Here is a 17,214-nt window from a genome sequence, read left to right as displayed (position 1 = left end):
GCCACAAGTCCTTCTTTTCTTTCTGGAGGCTCTGTTCACTTGAGCCAATTGGCTAGCATAAGCTCTGCAGGCTCTCACACGATCGTCGCTCGGTCTGATTTCTGACGCTGCTTCTGCTGTTCCCAACCTAGCAGTCAAGCGAACGCTGCTGGCCCTCTAATGCTGTATGGTTCCTTTCAGGGGAGGAGCCATGAACCCCACCATGGGGAGGACTCTGCCTTTGGTAGCTTTCCTTCAGCCCCGTGGCCTAATACTCTGCCCTCTGCCATCTAGAGTCTGCTGAGTGTCCCCGGTGACCGGTCTGGCATCCTGCTAGTGTAGATAGTGGCCCACGGCATGAGATCTGAGTCAGGCTGCAAGAGGCATGACAGAAAGCGCAGCGCCTTGGATTTGTTTGTACCTGTGGCCATCTCAAGCCAGCTAGGCTTTTTGCGGCCTCCTCCCCGGTCTCAGGCAGGGAGACAGCACCAGGATTTGGGAAGAGAGGGATAGAAAAGTGGCAGAGATTAAAGGAAACCAGCCCGTTGCGTGGCAGGGCTCTGTGTCCAGGCCTCAGCATGGCTGGGGCCTAGTATGGTTGCTAATGGGAGCAGGAGGGGAGAGAGATATTACAAACCAGGGGATGAAACTGACCAAAGTCGGGAGTGGGCTGGTTATCAGGAGAAACTTCCTCTTGGTCCGATCCACAGATGTGGAAGGGGTGGAAACCCGATTGCCTAGGTGGCTTCAGTGCAGACTGTGCTGGAGAACACAGTGTCCACAGTGACAGTCCTGCACTGGAAGGTGAGTCACAGCCGGGAATCACAGAACTGGAGCTGTGCCCTCACCCGGGCAGAGGGATGCTGCCCCTGGTTGCTTTTTGCCCTGGGTGGGGTGCACCCTGGGTCAGATCTGCCCGTGTTTAATTTGACTGTGGTTTCTTATTTCATTTTTAGGTCCTCCTTGACCTGCCCGCACTGTCTGAAGCAGAGCAACACCTTTGACCCCTTCCTGTGTGTCTCGTTACCCATCCCCCTGCGCCAGACCAGGTACGTGAGCCTCTGCTCTGAGCTTGCACCTGGATTGGCCCCTGGGAAACATCTTCCATCCCCACGCCATCCCTCTCTTCCCCGCCCTGTCTCCTGTTTCCCGGCAGGGGGCCCTGCTAGCCTGTGACCCAGCGCAGTGTGCGGTGGGAGCCATGTGCTGTTTGCCTGTCCCTGTCCCTGGCAGGGGGCCCTGCTGCAGAAGGCATAGGTGCTGGAACTAGGGGTGGTGGGGGTGCTGCTGCACCCCTTGGTTTGAAATGGTTTCCATTATAAACAGGGTTTACAGTTGGGTTCAATGGCTCTCAGCCCCCCCACTATACGAATTGTTCCGGTGCCCCTGGCCGAAGGTGGGGCTGCTCGCTGTGGGGGAAGGGGGCTAGTATGGATGGGGTGTCGGGGGTCTGTCTCCGGGTTCCAATCACAGTGAGCTGGGCGGGTCCCATCGCAGTTGCTATTGGTCAGTCCACAGCCCAGACGCACCACGCTACTTGTCAATGTGGTGACCTAGGACTGGCAGAATGGGACAGCGAGGCTGGTGGAGGTTGAGCAGAGCTGTGTGTGTGGGGAGCCCAGGGCTGGGATATCAAGTGGCTGCGTGTCGGTGTGGAAGGAGCCCAGGGCTGGGATACCAAGGGCCTGCGGGTCAGGTCAGAAGTGAGGGGCACCGGTACAGCCGTGTGCATGAGCCCAGGGCTGGCATAGCAGGGGCTGTGGGTCGGGAGTGAGGGGCACCGGTACAGCTGTGTGCGTGAGCCCAGGGCTGGGCTAGTAGGGGGCTGCGGGTCGGGAATGAGGGGCACTGGCAGAGCTGTCGGGGGGAGCTCAGGACCGGGAGATCGGAGGATGATGACTGACATGCGCTGGCAAAGCTGCAGGGCAGACTGGCGGGTCCTTGGCTAGAGCTTGGCTTTCAATCAGGACTGAGGTTCATCGGCTGTGGTTGGGCCAGGGAAACACTTGCAAAGCTGCCCTCCCTTCACTGCCCTGCACTCCTGCTCTGTCACCCGAAGGGGGCATGGCAACAGCTGCGCGCGCCCCAGGCCCCAGCAGGGGGGTGGGACTTCTGACTGTAGGTGTTCGCCCATAAAACACTCCGATACCAAAAGAAAAAGTACTTGGTGTTTATCGAGTGAACACCGGAAATGGCTACTTGTAGTTACAGGTGGCAGGTGGTGCATTCTGCCGGGGAGATTCCTGAAGCACACGAACTGGCTGCACATTAATGGAGCTGCGCAGACCCTGCTGGTGCGCTCTAAAGGTTGCCTAGTGCGCTTTAACCCAGAGCCATTTGAAGCAGTCCTACATTAACGTGCACCAGGGAACGTTACCAAGAGACACTCAGTACAGCACATACAAAGGAAAGCCCCCCTGCCATTTTTGGACAGCTGCATAAAACTCAAAATTTGCTAAAAAATACCCCCCCCCCAATGAAATTAATAAACCCTTAAAACCAAACGCCCTCCATGGGGGGCAGAGGCAGCTCTGCAGTCGCCATTCTGCCCCCTGCTTTAGCCAGCACTGGGCTCTGCAACCTCGAATAGAGAGGTTCTGTTACGGGAGGTCAGCCCATTATTCGCACAGGGCAGCTTTCGTTCCAGCTCCTTCATCTGTATTTCTAGAAACTCAGCTGCTCTTTCTCCGGCTTGGGCAACACCAAGCAAGGAGTAGCCACCAGGGTGTTTGAAAAGGTGCAAACCTGCAAAGGAAGGAAGGAAAGAAAATGAGACTTTTTATTGTGATTGGTGACAGCAAAACAACCATTTTCTTACCCGTCAAATCCTCCTTTGCATTCTGAACTAGCAGCCGGTTCCTACAGATCGGCTGCCCGCATGCTGGCTCATTAGGACACAGATCACCAGCTCCTGTGATATCATTTCTCAGACCCGAGGTCTTGCAGATGAGAGCTGAGGCCGTCCACCTGACAGGATTTACTCTTCCAAAGAGCTGTTTTCACACTTTGCAATCGATAATAGATGCTGGTGCGAACAGCAGCGTCAGCGCTGAACTGAGAGACGTGTCTGGTAACAATTCCCGCAGCAGGAAGTGTGTTTGGCAAGCGTTTGCGCTGAACGTGCCTCCCGGTCTCATTGGAGCTGCGACGTTAACATGCAACTAGTCGCAAAAACCGACAGCGGGAGGAAACACTTGTCCCTGTTTGTCTGGTAGGTTCTGTTCTGTCTCTGGTTGCACAACACCCAGCACAACAGGGCTCCCTCTGCGTGCCGGCAGCGCATGGGGCTAGTGCGGTACACTCCAGGGGGACAGTACTGCTCTGCACCCACAAACCTGCCCTCCAGCCCTGCCTGAGGGACCTTTACAGGGTGCTGGGGGAAGAGGCAGAAGGAGAATCAGGCAGCTGAGCGTAAGCTCGGAGCAAGGGGCAGCATGGAGTCGTAACGTGGTCCTTGGTTCCCCTCTTGCTCCCGGGGCAGTCGCCTCGTACCAGGCGCAGAAGATACTTTCCCCTCCGCACTGGGTCTGCTGCGCTGGCCAGTGTGCGTGGCTGCACATGCCTGTGGGGGGTGGGTGTGCGTGAGCACATTGTGCAGTCAAGTCTCCACCCAGCTGTGGGGGGAGGAGGGGTGGAGTAGCGGCTACCTTTACACGGGGGAGAAGGGGCCACAGACGCTTTCCTACCAGCCTGTGCGGCTGCGGAGCCAAGGTCTTGGCTGGCTCCCAGGTGCCCGGCCCCACCTCTGCAGAGAAGCCTGGAGGCGGTGGTTCAGGTCTGTCCCAGTCTAACCCCTCAGCAGCACCATGCGGGACAGGTACAGCAGCTGGAGGGCACTGCCCGGAGATTTAGCAGCTGTCTGGGGTTATTTGTCCCGTCCCTCCCCGGGTAAAAGCAGCCTGTGAGGTCCCATCATAGGGCAGAAGGGGCTGTTAGATCCTGGCCTGACCCCCTGCAGAGCACACGCCACAGGATTTCACCGTTACCTCTGCAGGTAGCCCAGTCACTTGCCTCAGGCCAGCGCGTCTCTTCCAGAACAGCAGCCAGCCTTCCTGTGGAGACCGCGAGAGACGGGAGAATCCACCTCTTCCCTCAGCACTGGGGTCTGGTGGGAAATCACCCCACTCTGCTCAGAATGGTTTCTGATGAGATCAGGAGCTTTGCCTCCCCCTGGTGGCTCCAAGTCATGAGTCAGCCCCCCAAAAATCATGAGAGAGGCTTCAAAACCTTGCGTGTGTAACCAGAAATACATCTGAGGGTTGTTTGTGTGACTGGCTGGCTTTGGAGCCGTGAAGTCGCACCCAGGCCAAGTTTCAGCTTTTCTCCAAAGGCTAAGGACTAAAAAAAAATTTTAAATCCAAGCTGAAATTCTCCTCTCTCCCCAGGACTCCAGGAGCTGGGGCTTTAAGAAAATCCCTGTTAGTGAGAGAATTGGCAACACGGCATCACAGGAAAATTGCAACAAATAACATTTTAAAACCTCTCTAAGAAAGATTTAAAATAGGGACTAAGGGCACCGTTTTAATGACTGTTACCACAGGCTCTCCCAGGCTTAGAAAGAAGGATTGCAGGGCCCTGAAACACAAACAAGGTCCCGTCTGCAGCAACCCAAAGCTCCCATTGCTTGCGCTGTGGATCCCTGGGACAGCATTTATTAACAGAACTTGTATCACAGCCGCATCTGGAGGCTTCAAACAAGATCAGAACCTCATGCTGGGCACTGTGCAGACCCAGAGCGAGGCAGTGTGTGTGCTCCAGAGAGCTCTGATAAGACACAGAGAGGCTGAGAGGGGAAACTGAGGCACAGAGACTTGTTTGAAGTCACACAGTAGGTCACTGGCTGAACCATGTCTCCTGAGTCCTGGTCCATTAGCTCACCCTGCCTCTTAAACTGGAACCTCTCCCCAATCCGGACTGAGCACAGCCCGCCCTGGGGCCTGGGAGGTTACGGGGGGTGGCTGGGGGGAAATGTCTCTGCTGGGTTGATCCAAATTCTGCAGAAGGTGGTGGCTGTGTGAAGCTGCCCTGAGCTTAGGGAGTCAGGGGCAGTCCTGGCCCAGGTGGGTTAGTGGGCCCAGTCCCAGCACATGTGGGCAGCCCCAGTTGGCAAGGAACCTAGTGTGTCAATAATGCCAGCTGGGTCTTGCATGAGCTTACCAAAGGCAGGCGTTGTGACGATGTGACTCAGCAGGGAGGGGGGAGTGTTGACCTGGGAATGTGCCCTGGGGATGGGAGACCTGAGAGCCTGTCACCTGAGCCAGGAGGGGGAGGGGGAGGTGACACCTCTGCCCAGGAATGTGAACAGAGGCTGCAGCAGGGAACCTGCGGGGTGAGTTTAGTTGGCAGTTTTGGAGGCTGGGGGGAGGAACACAGGGAACCCCAGGGCTGGGGTCTAAGCTCCCTGCTCCCCCAGAAGGACGTGATTGAGGGGTCCTGGTTGTACCCACAAGCTCTGTTGTGGACTGTGTTCCTGTTGTCCAATAAACCTTCTGTTTTACTGGCTGGCTGAGAGTCTCAGTGGATCCCAGGAAGAGGGGTGCAGGGCCTGGACTCCCCCACACTCCGTGACAACTGGTGGCAGCGGTGGGATCTACTGCACCCCGTGAACGGCGCTTCCTGCAGTAAGTGACTGGGGAACAGTAAAACGAAGGGGAATTGACGGGGACCAGGCGTGCTGAAGATTCAGAGACGGTTTCGGGGGGCGGTTAACCCCTGGGAATGTGTGACCAGAGAGAAAGACTTTTGCAGTAACAGGGTCCCCCGGGGGATTGCAGCGAGCAGTCCCAGGGGCGGAGGAGTCTGCAGCTCGACCCTGGCAAAGAGGTGGTGACCTCAAGAAGGACTGGCACACTAAGGGCTTTTCCTGGAAACCGTGGGAAGCTGCCCGGCCTGCGAGTGGCCAGCAGGGAGATGTACGCTAAACGCCTTAAGAGTGACCTGGTGGAGCTGTGCAGGCAGAGGGGGCTGCGCATCGGGAGGTCCACCAAGGAACAACTGATTGCCCAGTTGGAGGAGAGGGATCGCTTGGAGGACCCGATCCCTATCCCTGAGGGGAGCCGCCCGGCAGACGCAGCGTGGGCCCTGGGGCCTGACCGGGCTGGGAGGGGTCAGACTGCTGCCGAGGACATCCCGAGACCCTTCCTACCTATGTCTGGGGGAGGGGTTGGGGGAAGCCCAGCGAATACCGAGGGCACCCTGACCCCAGCACCCAGCAGGGGATCCTCCCGGCGGAGCTCCCCATCCCTGGAGCGGAGGCGGCTGGAATGGGAGAGGGAGATGAAAATGAGGGAGCTGGAGGATCATGAAAAACAACGTCAACATGAGCAGGAGGAGAAGGAGAAACAACGTCAACATGAGCGTCAGGAGAAGGAGAGGGAGCGTCAGGAGAAGGAGAGGGAGCGTCAGGAGAAGGAGAGGGAGCGCCAGGAGAAGGAGAAACAAAGACAGCACGAACTGGAGCTGGCCAGGCTGAAGAGCAGTGGGGCCCCGGCTGTGGTGAGTGAGGGGGGACCCAAGACTGCAAGGAACTTTGATAAGTGCTTCCTGGCCCAGCGTAAGGAGGGGGAGGACATAGATAGCTTCCTGACGGCCTTTGAGAATGCCTGTGAGCTGCACAGGGTTGACCCTGCAGACAGGCTCCAGTTTCTCACCCCCTTACTGGACCCCAAAGCCGTGGAGGTGTACAGCCGGATGACAGGGCCGGAGGCAGGGGACTATGAACTGTTCAAACAGGCCCTGCTCCGTGAGTTTGGGCTGACCCCCGAGATGTACCGGAGAAGGTTCCGGAGTCAGCGTAAAACGCCTGAGGTCACCTACCTACAACTGGCCAACCGGATGCAGGGGTATGCCCGCAAGTGGACAGCGGGGGCCCGAGCTAAAGAGGACCTGCTTGACCTAATTGTACTGGAGCAGCTGTATGAACAGTGCCCTTCCGACCTGAGGCTGTGGTTGGTGGACAAAAAGCTCGAGAACCCCCAGCACGCAGGGCAGCTGGCCGACGAGTTTGTGAACAGTCGGTCAGGGGGTAGCCGGGAGGAGTCCCAAAAGAACAGGCCCCCCCCGATGCAGAGAGAGAGTCACCAGGGGGCCTCCCAGCGGGGAAATAGGGAGAACCCCCTCCCCAGGGGAACGCCTGGCGTCGGGCCCCTCCGACCCGCTCGAGGGGACCAATGTGACCTGAGCTGCTATCACTGTGGCCAGAGAGGCCACGTACGGTCCCAGTGCCCTGGGCTCAGGGACAAGCTGAGCAGACCCAACCTACCCAGGGTTAACTGGGTAGGGACCCAGCTGGACGAGGGGCAGACGACTCAGGCAAGGGGGGCTGCCAGTTTACCACCTGCCCCGGAGGGAAGAGTACCCCAGGCCAGCTCCACCAGAGGGCTGGAGGCTCTGGACTCAGGGCGCTCAGTTTACAGGGTGGGCGCGGGGCTGTCCCTCCGGAGAGAGTGCCTTGTTCCCCTGGAGGTGGATGGGAGGAAGGTCAATGGATACTGGGATACGGGTGCGGAGGTGACGCTGGCCCGGCCCGAGGTGGTGGCCCCAGATCGGGTGGTGCCCAACACCTACCTGACCCTGACAGGGGTGGGTGGGACCCCATTTAAGGTGCCCGTGGCAAGGGTACACCTGAAATGGGGGGCCAAGGAGGGCCACAAGGATGTGGGGGTACACCACCATTTGCCCACTGAAGTTTTGATGGGGGGAGACCTAGAGGACTGGCCAAGCAAGCCCCAGACCGCCCTGGTTGTGACCCGTAGCCAGAGCCGGCGAGGGCCACTGCTCCCTGACCTCGGGGAGGGTACCGCACCGGAGGCGCGGGACCCTACCCTGGTGGGAAGGGAGGGCCGAGGGGCACGGCTCAGAGAGGCTGAGGCCTCAGACCTGGCCACTGAGGGGGAACCGGTCCCCATCCCTTCCCCAGCTGCTGAGTTCCAGGCCGAGTTGAGGAAAGATCCCTCCTTGCGGAAGCTCAGGGACCTGGCCGACCTCAGGGTGGTACGGACCATGAGGAGAGGCTGCCAGGAGAGGTTCCTGTGGGAGAAGGGGTTCCTATACCGAGAATGGGCTCCCACAAGGGAAGTAGAGTCCTGTGGGATCAGGAGGCAGCTGGTGGTCCCCCAGAAGTATCGCCGCAAGCTCCTGTACCTGGCCCATGACATCCCCCTCGCAGGGCACCAGGGAATCCGGCGCACCCGGCAGAGGTTGCTACAGAACTTTTACTGGCCCGGGGTCTTTACCACGGTCCGGCAGTATTGCCGATCCTGTGACCCCTGTCAGAGGGTGGGGAAGGCCCGGGACAAGGGGAAAGCGGCTTTGAGACCTTTGCCCATCATAGAGGAGCCTTTCCAGAAGGTGGCCATGGACATCGTGGGGCCTCTCAGCAGGACGACCCGGTCGGGGAAGAAATACATTCTGGTGGTGGTAGATTTTGCCACCCGCTACCCCGAGGCAGTGCCCTTAGCTTCCATTGAAGCAGACACCGTGGCCGATGCGCTCCTGACCATTTTCAGCCGAGTGGGGTTCCCCAAGGAAGTCTTGACAGACCAAGGCTCCAACTTCATGTCGGCCCTGCTCCGGTGCTTGTGGGAGAAATGTGGGGTCCGGCACGACTGGGCCTCAGCTTATCACCCCCAGTCCAACGGGCTGGTGGAGAGGTTTAACGGGACGCTAAAGATGATGCTGAAAACCTTTATGAACCAGCACCCACAGGATTGGGACAAGTACTTACCTCACCTGCTGTTCGCGTACAGGGAGGTGCCACAGGAGTCTACCGGATTTTCGCCTTTCGAACTGTTATATGGAAGGAGGGTGAGGGGCCCCCTGGACCTGATGAGAGACGAGTGGGAGGGGAAGGCCACTCCCGATGGAGAGTCAGTGGTGGAGTATGTCCTGATCTTCCGAGAGAGACTGGCTGAACTCATGGGCCTGGCCAGGGAGAATCTGGCCAGAGCCCAGAAGAAGCAGAAGGTCTGGTATGACCGCACGGCAAGGGCCCGTGCCTACGCCACCGGGGATCCGGTGATGGTTCTCATCCCAGTGAGAAAGAACAAACTACAGGCCGCCTGGGAGGGCCCTTTCAAGGTCGTCAAGCAGCTCAATGAGGTAAACTATGTGGTGGAGCTGTCGAACCGGGCGCACCACCGCCGGGTGTACCATGTGAATATGATGAAGCCATATTATGCCAGGGGGAATGTGGTGTTGGCCGTGTGTGGACAGTGGGAAGAGCAGGGAGATGACCCTTTAGTGGATCTATTCCCTGGGACTAGAGCTGGTTCCCCCCTGGAAACAATTCCCCTCTCGGATCAGCTAACCCCTGCCCAGCAAGATGAGGTCAGGGAGGTGCTGCATCCGTACCGACAGCTGTTTTCCAACCAGCCTGGACGCACTAATCTGACTGTCCACCGGGTGCAGACAGGGTCGCACCCGCCGATAAGATGCTCCCCCTTCCGAGTCACAGGGAAAACTGCTCAGGACCTGGAAAGAGAGGTCCGGGACATGCTGGCTTTGGGGGTGATCCAGCCATCTGCCAGCCCTTGGGCCTCGCCGGTGGTGCTGGTCCCCAAAAAGGATGGGTCGGTCCGGTTCTGTGTGGACTATCGGAAGCTCAATGCCATCACTGTATCGGATGCCTACCCCATGCCCAGGCCGGACGAGCTCCTAGACAAGCTGGGAGGAGCTCGGTACCTCACCACCATGGACCTTACAAAGGGCTACTGGCAAGTGCCGCTGGATGCAGATGCCCGGCTGAAATCGGCCTTTATCACCCCTCTGGGGCTCTATGAGTTCCTGACCCTGCCTTTCGGCCTCAAGGGAGCGCCGGCCACCTTCCAGCGCCTAGTGGACCAGCTCCTGAGGGGGATGGAGAGTTTTGCCGTGGCGTATATTGATGACATCTGTGTCTTTAGCCAGACCTGGGAGGACCACGTGTCCCAGGTTAGACAAGTGCTGGACCGACTCCAGGGGGCTGGGCTGACTGTAAAAGCGGAGAAGTGCAAGGTGGGGATGGCGGAAGTGTCTTACCTGGGCCATCGGGTGGGGAGCGGCCGCCTAAAGCCGGAACCAGCCAAGGTGGAGGTGATCAGAGACTGGCCCGCTCCCCACACCAAAAAGCAGGTCCAAGCCTTTATTGGGATGGCAGGATGTGACGAAGTGGGACTGTTCTTAATGTTTCCTCTGAATAGTGTGGGGGTGCCTCAGTTTCCCCTAGGCAGATCTTAAGTATCAGGGGGTGGGGTAAGGGTGTTTGATCATTGCAGAGCCCTAGAGGGCAGGTGTGTGCAGGAGTCTGGACACAGAGAATGGCCGACACCCTGTTTCCTGGCAACTGATGGCCTGGGCCCTTCCCCCCCTGCCAGGTGAGAGCTAAAGGGTTGGAGAACAAAGGAATCAGGTGACCTCCTGGCCCGGGAAAGGGACAAAGCCCAGAGGAGGAGGGGCTGGAGGGAGTTTCAGTTTGGGGCTGGCTGGGACATGGAGTGAAGTGCAGACGTGGTTGTCTGGCTCACTGCCCCCCAAAATGGACCCAGCTGAGGGGTCCCATTCTCTGCACCTGCAAGCTCTGTTTTAGACCATGTTCCTGTCGTCTAATAAACCTTCTGTTTTACTGGCTGGCTGAGAGTCACGTCTGACTGCGAAGTTGGGGTGCAGGACCCTCTGGCTTCCCCAGGAGCCCCGCCTGAGCGGACTCGCAGTGGGAAGCGCACGGAGGGGCAGAGGATGCTGAATGCTCCGAGGTCAGACCCAGGAAGGTGGAAGCTGTGTGAGCTGTGTGTCCTGAAGACAGGCTGCTCACAGAAAGGCGACTGCCCCAGAGTCCTGACTGGCTTCATGGGGAGCAGTTCCAGAGCATCGCCCAGGGACTCCGTGACAACTGGTGGCAGCGGTGGGATGTACTGCACCCCGTGGATGGTGCTTCCTGCAGTAAGTGACTGGGGAGCAGTAACACGAAGGGGGATTGCCGAGGACTAGGCCTGCTGAAGGCTCAGAGAGGAGCGGTTTCGGGGGGCGGTTAACCCCTGGGAGTGTGTGACCAGCGAGAAGGACTGTGCAGTAGCAGGGTTCCCCTGGGGATTGCAGCAAGCAGTCCAAGGGGCGGAGGAGTCTGCAGCTCGACCCTGGCAAAGAGGTGGTGACCTCGAGAAGGGCTGGCACACTAGGGGTTCTCCCTGAAAACCGTGGGGAGCTGAGAACACACGGGCCTGTGAGTCCACAACAACTTGGGAGGAGCGGAGTGATGGCCTGTCACCGTCTCCTTAAGAAGGACATTGTAACCCTGTGCAGAAAGAGAGGGTTGAGCGTTGGAAAGTTCACCAAGCAGAGTTAATCGTGCAGCTGGAGGAGGATGATCGCTCTAAGGAACAGATTCCTGACCCCAACTGGGGCTATAGCAGGATCTGGGAGCAGCTGAAGCGGGAGCCAGGCATCGCCAAGACTCCTGTCCCCGACCAGACGGGGGTCTTCACGATCGGGTTCCCCATCGGGGGATCGAGACGGACGGGATTGGAGCTGAGTCTGAGAGAGCAAGAGGACTGTGAGAGACAGCGAGAGCCCGAGAAAGAGCTGCAGAAGCAGCAGCAGCATGAACTGGCGGTGGGGGAGCGGAGAGGCCTAGGGGACCCCTCAGGGATGAGTGGGGATAGACCCCGGGGGGCCAGTTCCGCAGGGAACCTCGAGACTAAATTGCTGCCCCTGGTTAAGGAGGGGGGGGGGTGTGGATGCCCACCTCACTGCCTTTGAGCAGGCTGGCGATTTGAACCAAGGGGACCCTGCGGAAAAGCCCCGGTGTCTAGCTCCCTTGCTGGGTCCCAAGGCCATAGACTCCGTCAGCCAGATGGTTGGGGATGTGGACAGGCTCCCACTCCTGACCCCAACCTATATGTCTGTGTGGAGTTTCCTGGGGCCAGGCCCCCCGGACCTCCAGTGGGAGCAGAAGGTGATGGTCAATGGGGAGACATTCTTGGGGTGGCCAAAGGGCATGGGCTGCATAAACCTTCCCACATGCGGCCTGCGAGTGCTATCGACCACCCCTGACCTAAGGGAGGGCGTGAAACTGGAAGGGCCTGGTGTAACTCCTACCAAGGAATGGGAGAGATGCTGGGGCATCCATGGGAATGTTGGTGGCTTCGAACTTCCCCAGGTCACCGGCTAAAGTGACCCCGCTCAGTTCGATCTCGAAGGGGGGAGAGATGTGACGAAGTGGGACTGTTCTTAATGTTTCCTCTGAATAGTGTGGGGGTGCCTCAGTTTCCCCTAGGCAGATCTTAAGTATCAGGGGGTGGGGTAAGGGTGTTTGATCATTGCAGAGCCCTAGAGGGCAGGTGTGTGCAGGAGTCTGGACACAGAGAATGGCCGACACCCTGTTTCCTGGCAACTGATGGCCTGGGCCCTTCCCCCCCTGCCAGGTGAGAGCTAAAGGGTTGGAGAACAAAGGAATCAGGTGACCTCCTGGCCCGGGAAAGGGACAAAGCCCAGAGGAGGAGGGGCTGGAGGGAGTTTCAGTTTGGGGCTGGCTGGGACATGGAGTGAAGTGCAGACGTGGTTGTCTGGCTCACTGCCCCCCAAAATGGACCCAGCTGAGGGGTCCCATTCTCTGCACCTGCAAGCTCTGTTTTAGACCATGTTCCTGTCGTCTAATAAACCTTCTGTTTTACTGGCTGGCTGAGAGTCACGTCTGACTGCGAAGTTGGGGTGCAGGACCCTCTGGCTTCCCCAGGAGCCCCGCCTGAGCGGACTCGCAGTGGGAAGCGCACGGAGGGGCAGAGGATGCTGAATGCTCCGAGGTCAGACCCAGGAAGGTGGAAGCTGTGTGAGCTGTGTGTCCTGAAGACAGGCTGCTCACAGAAAGGCGACTGCCCCAGAGTCCTGACTGGCTTCATGGGGAGCAGTTCCAGAGCATCGCCCAGGGACTCCGTGACACAGGATACTACCGAAGATTTGTGCCTCACTTTAGCGCCATAGCCACCCCCATCACTGAGCTATGCAAGAAGGGGAAGCCAGACAAGGTGGTCTGGACCGATCAGTGCCAGGAGGCTTTCCGGGCGCTGAAGGAGGCTCTGGTCAGTGGCCCAGTTCTGGCAAACCCAGACTTTGACAAGCCCTTTGTGGTGTTCACCGACGCCTCCGACACGGGACTGGGGGCGGTGTTAATGCAGGAGGATGAAAAGGGGGAGAGACACCCCATCGTGTACCTGAGCAAGAAGTTGCTACCCCGGGAGCAACACTACGCGGCCATCGAGAAGGAGTGCCTGGCCATGGTGTGGGCCCTCAAGAAACTAGAGCCCTATCTCTTCGGGCGGCACTTCACCGTGTACACCGACCACTCGCCCCTGACCTGGCTGCACCAGATGAAAGGAGCCAACGCCAAGCTCCTGAGATGGAGCCTGCTCCTGCAGGATTACGACATGGACGTGGTCCACGTGAAGGGAAGTGCCAACCTGATAGCGGATGCGCTGTCCCGGAGAGGGGGCCCCGAACTTCCCCAGGTCACTGGTCACAGTGACCCCGCTCAGTTCAGTCTCGAAGGGGGGAGAGATGTGACGATGTGACTCAGCAGGGAGGGGGGAGTGTTGACCTGGGAATGTGCCCTGGGGATGGGAGACCTGAGAGCCTGTCACCTGAGCCAGGAGGGGGAGGGGGAGGTGACACCTCTGCCCAGGAATGTGAACAGAGGCTGCAGCAGGGAACCTGCGGGGTGAGTTTAGTTGGCAGTTTTGGAGGCTGGGGGGAGGAACACAGGGAACCCCAGGGCTGGGGTCTAAGCTCCCTGCTCCCCCAGAAGGACGTGATTGAGGGGTCCTGGTTGTACCCACAAGCTCTGTTGTGGACTGTGTTCCTGTTGTCCAATAAACCTTCTGTTTTACTGGCTGGCTGAGAGTCTCAGTGGATCCCAGGAAGAGGGGTGCAGGGCCTGGACTCCCCCACACTCAGTGACAGGCGTAAATGCCAGTAGGGTTGTGAGTGTACAGCAGAGCTGTGTGTGTGTGTGTACGCACGCCTGCGCAGGCAGAGACGTGTGGGTGTGCAGTGAGTGTGCGTACACAGGCAGCAGGGCTGTGTGTGCGCGCGCAGGACGGGGGATGAAGTGCGGAAAGTGCTTGTAATGTTCGCGGACTCATCCCAACCTTGCTGCCACCAGCGGCTCAAACTGGCTGTTTCTGGGGAGGGAGTCGGTCAGCTCCTCCTGCTGGGCACTGGGGCACAGCACTGCACAGGCTAAGCCCCTGGCTGCTTAGTCTGGGGTTCCTTTAAGACCCACAGTCGCCCAGTCTTTTACACACTTGTAACGAGGCTGGTTCTGGCGGGACCCAACTGAGAGTGCCAATTCAGGGTAACTTGCTTCAAGCAGGGCAGTTACAGCCCAAGGCTGGGGTTCTGTGCACACCAAGGCAAACCAGACCAGCCAGACAGAGAAGACTTTGGTCTCACCCCACTGGCTAACCACAAGTCACACAAGCAATTCCCTGAGACACCCCAGTTTCCCAGTATCCCCACCAGTGCCACTCGTTATGGGGACAAATGGTTATGAAAACCAATACCCCAGTAAAAGAAAAAAGGTTCTCTCGATCCCAAAGGACCAAGCCCCAGACCCAGGTCAATATACAAATCAGATCTTACCCACAAATCACGCTGTTGCCAATCCTTTAGAATCTAAAATCTACAGGTTTATTCATAAAAGGAAAAGATACAGATGAGAGCTAGAATTGGTTAACTGGAATCAGTTACATACAGTAATGGCAAAGTTCTTGGTTCAGGCTTGCAGCAGAGGTGGAATAAACTGCAGGTTCACATCAAGTCTCTGGAGAACATCCACAGGTGGGACGGGTCTTTCAGTCCTTGGTTCAAAGCTTCAGTGTAGCAAAGTCCCTCCAGAGGTAAGAAGCAGGATTGAAGACAAGATGGAGGAGCTGCAGCAGCTTTTTATATTCTCTTGCTGTGTGATCTTTCTTTCTTGGTCCCAAAGACAAGCTGTCCGTCACACAGCCTGGAAAAACCTCAGAGCTCTGTCCATCGGCATGTCCCTGCACACCTTGCTGAGTCCCAAGGCATGTCTGCCTTCTCTCAGTGGGCCAGTTGTATAGCTGATGGTCCTTAAGGGGCCATCAAGCAGGCTAGGCAGAGATGACACCAACTTGTCTGGGGTGTCCCCCAGAAGCATAGCATAAGTTTGAATACAAACAGTATAGAGCCAATATTCATAACTTCAACTATAAAAATGATACACACATATAGACAGCATAATCATAACCAGCAAACCATAACCTTGTCTTAGACACCTCATTTGACCTCCTTTATATAAGATTTGGTGCCACTACAGGACCTTGGTTGCAACCATGTTCTATACAGTCCCAGTTCAAATCAATAACGTCACAGCACTGTTTGCTTGCTCTGGTACTATTCCTTTGGGCAGTAACTCTCCCATGCTCTGCTGCACAGCTTGGCTTCTGCAAATTGATACTATCATTGTTCCACTAGGGGCTTCACTGACAGATTTAAATACTTTATAAACCCCTGTGGTGGAATGTACAGGGCCCAGCCTCATCCCTCATTGCCAAGCAGCTTCGCTGTGGTAAGTGATTCATTTCCTTGGCTCACTAAATATTGCTCATTGGCTATGAGTCCTGAGGTTTGACATTTTGGAGGAGGGGTGGGGGAATCCCACCGGAGGGTCTGATCCAAAAGCTAAAAGGATTTGTTCCTGCGGACTACAACATCCCGTATCTCTCTGTGTGCGTTCCGGGAGGGGAACTCAGGGGCTGTCGCTGGCGACCTCTCAGCCCAGCACTGAACACAGGGAGGGGGAGTTCCCAGCCTGCAGGGTGGTCTGAACACTGTGCCGATATAGATAGATGGATGGATGGGGAGAGTGTGTCCTGGGATAGACAGGTAGGTGGTGGTGTAGGTAGATAAATAGATAGATCGGGAGGGGTGTGTGTTGGGATGGATAGAGGGGGAGGGAGTGTATCGTGATGGATAGATGTGGAGGGGGTGTATTGGGCTGCATAGATCTGGAGGGAGGTGTATTGGCCTGGATAGAATGGGAGGGAGGTGTATTGGGATGGATAGATGGGGAGGGGGTGTTTTGGGATGGATAGAGGGGGATGGGGGTATTAGGATGGATAGATCTGGAGGGAGGTGTATCACGATGGATAGATGGGGAGGGGGATGCATCGGGAAGGATAGATGGGGAGGGGGTGTTTTGGGATAGATAGATCTGGAAGGAGGTGTATTGGGATGGATAGGTGGGGAGAAGGTGTATTGGGATGGATAGATGGGGAGGGAGGTGTATTGGAATGGATAGATGGGGAGGGGGTATATTGGGCTGGATAACTAGCTAGATGTTTCTGGGAATAGATGGAAAGGCAAACGGGTGTTTGTGTGGATAGATAGAGAGGTGAGACCGTGTTACAGAACTGAGACCATCTTTGTGCTCCCCTCTACCCTGCTCACCTAGCTCTATTCAGGGGATCAGCCTGGGTATCAAAATGGGCAGCCCCTGCTGCCTGGCGCACTCCCTGGTCACCACTGGCAACCCTGGGATACTGCCTGGCTTAAGGGATACGGGGCCTGTCAGCTCTGGGGAGTGGGCTCCCCTGAGGACTCCCAGCCCCCCGCCATTCGGAGCAGGGGACTGAAAGGCTGCTCTCGGAGCAGGAGCAGAGCACAGGGGCATAGGCAGCCAGTGTCCCAGGACAGACTTGGGAGGTCAGTGGGAGAAGGAGGATAGGCTAGCGGTTAGGGTGTTAGCCAGGGATTTGGGAGACCTGGGTGCAAATCTCTGCTCAGTAATAGACCTTCCTGTGTGTCCTGGAGCAAGTCACCTGCTCTCTTGGTGTCTCCTTTCCCCCAGCTGTACAATGGGGATAACACGGCTGCAACGCTGTGGGGTGGGTGAAGACCGTGAGGTGCTCTCGGGCTTTGGTAGTGGGGGCCTGCAAGCTGGATGTGCACGCCTTGGATTGCACCAGGGACCCAGTGCAGCTGGCAGCTCATGGGCTCTGTGCATTCCTGGCGCCTACGTCTCTGCCAGCGAAGCCCCCGCTTGAGTTCGGCCCCTGGCAGTTGGCTGCGTTTTGACCAGTTTGGCGCTGAGCTTGTGGAGGGGGCGGGGACAACCAATGGAGACCGTGGCTGTATTGACAGAGAGCTGCCTATCTGCCATGCCGAGCGCTGCCTCGAGTGTTATCTCCCGCCGCACAGTGAAGGCTCTGTCCACTGAGGGCTGTCCCGGGAGCTGGCACT

At 57.6% G+C, this 17,214-nt stretch overlaps 1 protein-coding gene across 1 annotated transcript in view; it reads left to right on the top strand.

Moving 5' to 3' along the window:
- The window catches only part of USP43 (ubiquitin specific peptidase 43), a 211,940-nt gene that overhangs the window by 118,030 nt on the left and 76,696 nt on the right, over nt 1-17,214 (top strand). Inside the window, exon 4 of the mRNA XM_048817556.2 lies at nt 936-1,028. Coding sequence (XP_048673513.2) covers nt 936-1,028 — 93 coding nt within the window. The remainder of the gene's footprint in view (nt 1-935; nt 1,029-17,214) is intronic.

Source organism: Caretta caretta, chromosome 14 (genome assembly GCF_965140235.1).
Source record: "Caretta caretta isolate rCarCar2 chromosome 14, rCarCar1.hap1, whole genome shotgun sequence".
In the NCBI taxonomy this organism is placed as follows: domain Eukaryota; kingdom Metazoa; phylum Chordata; order Testudines; family Cheloniidae; genus Caretta; species Caretta caretta.
Note: the sequence above shows the minus strand (reverse complement) of the source record. Positions and strands in the feature narration are given on the sequence as shown.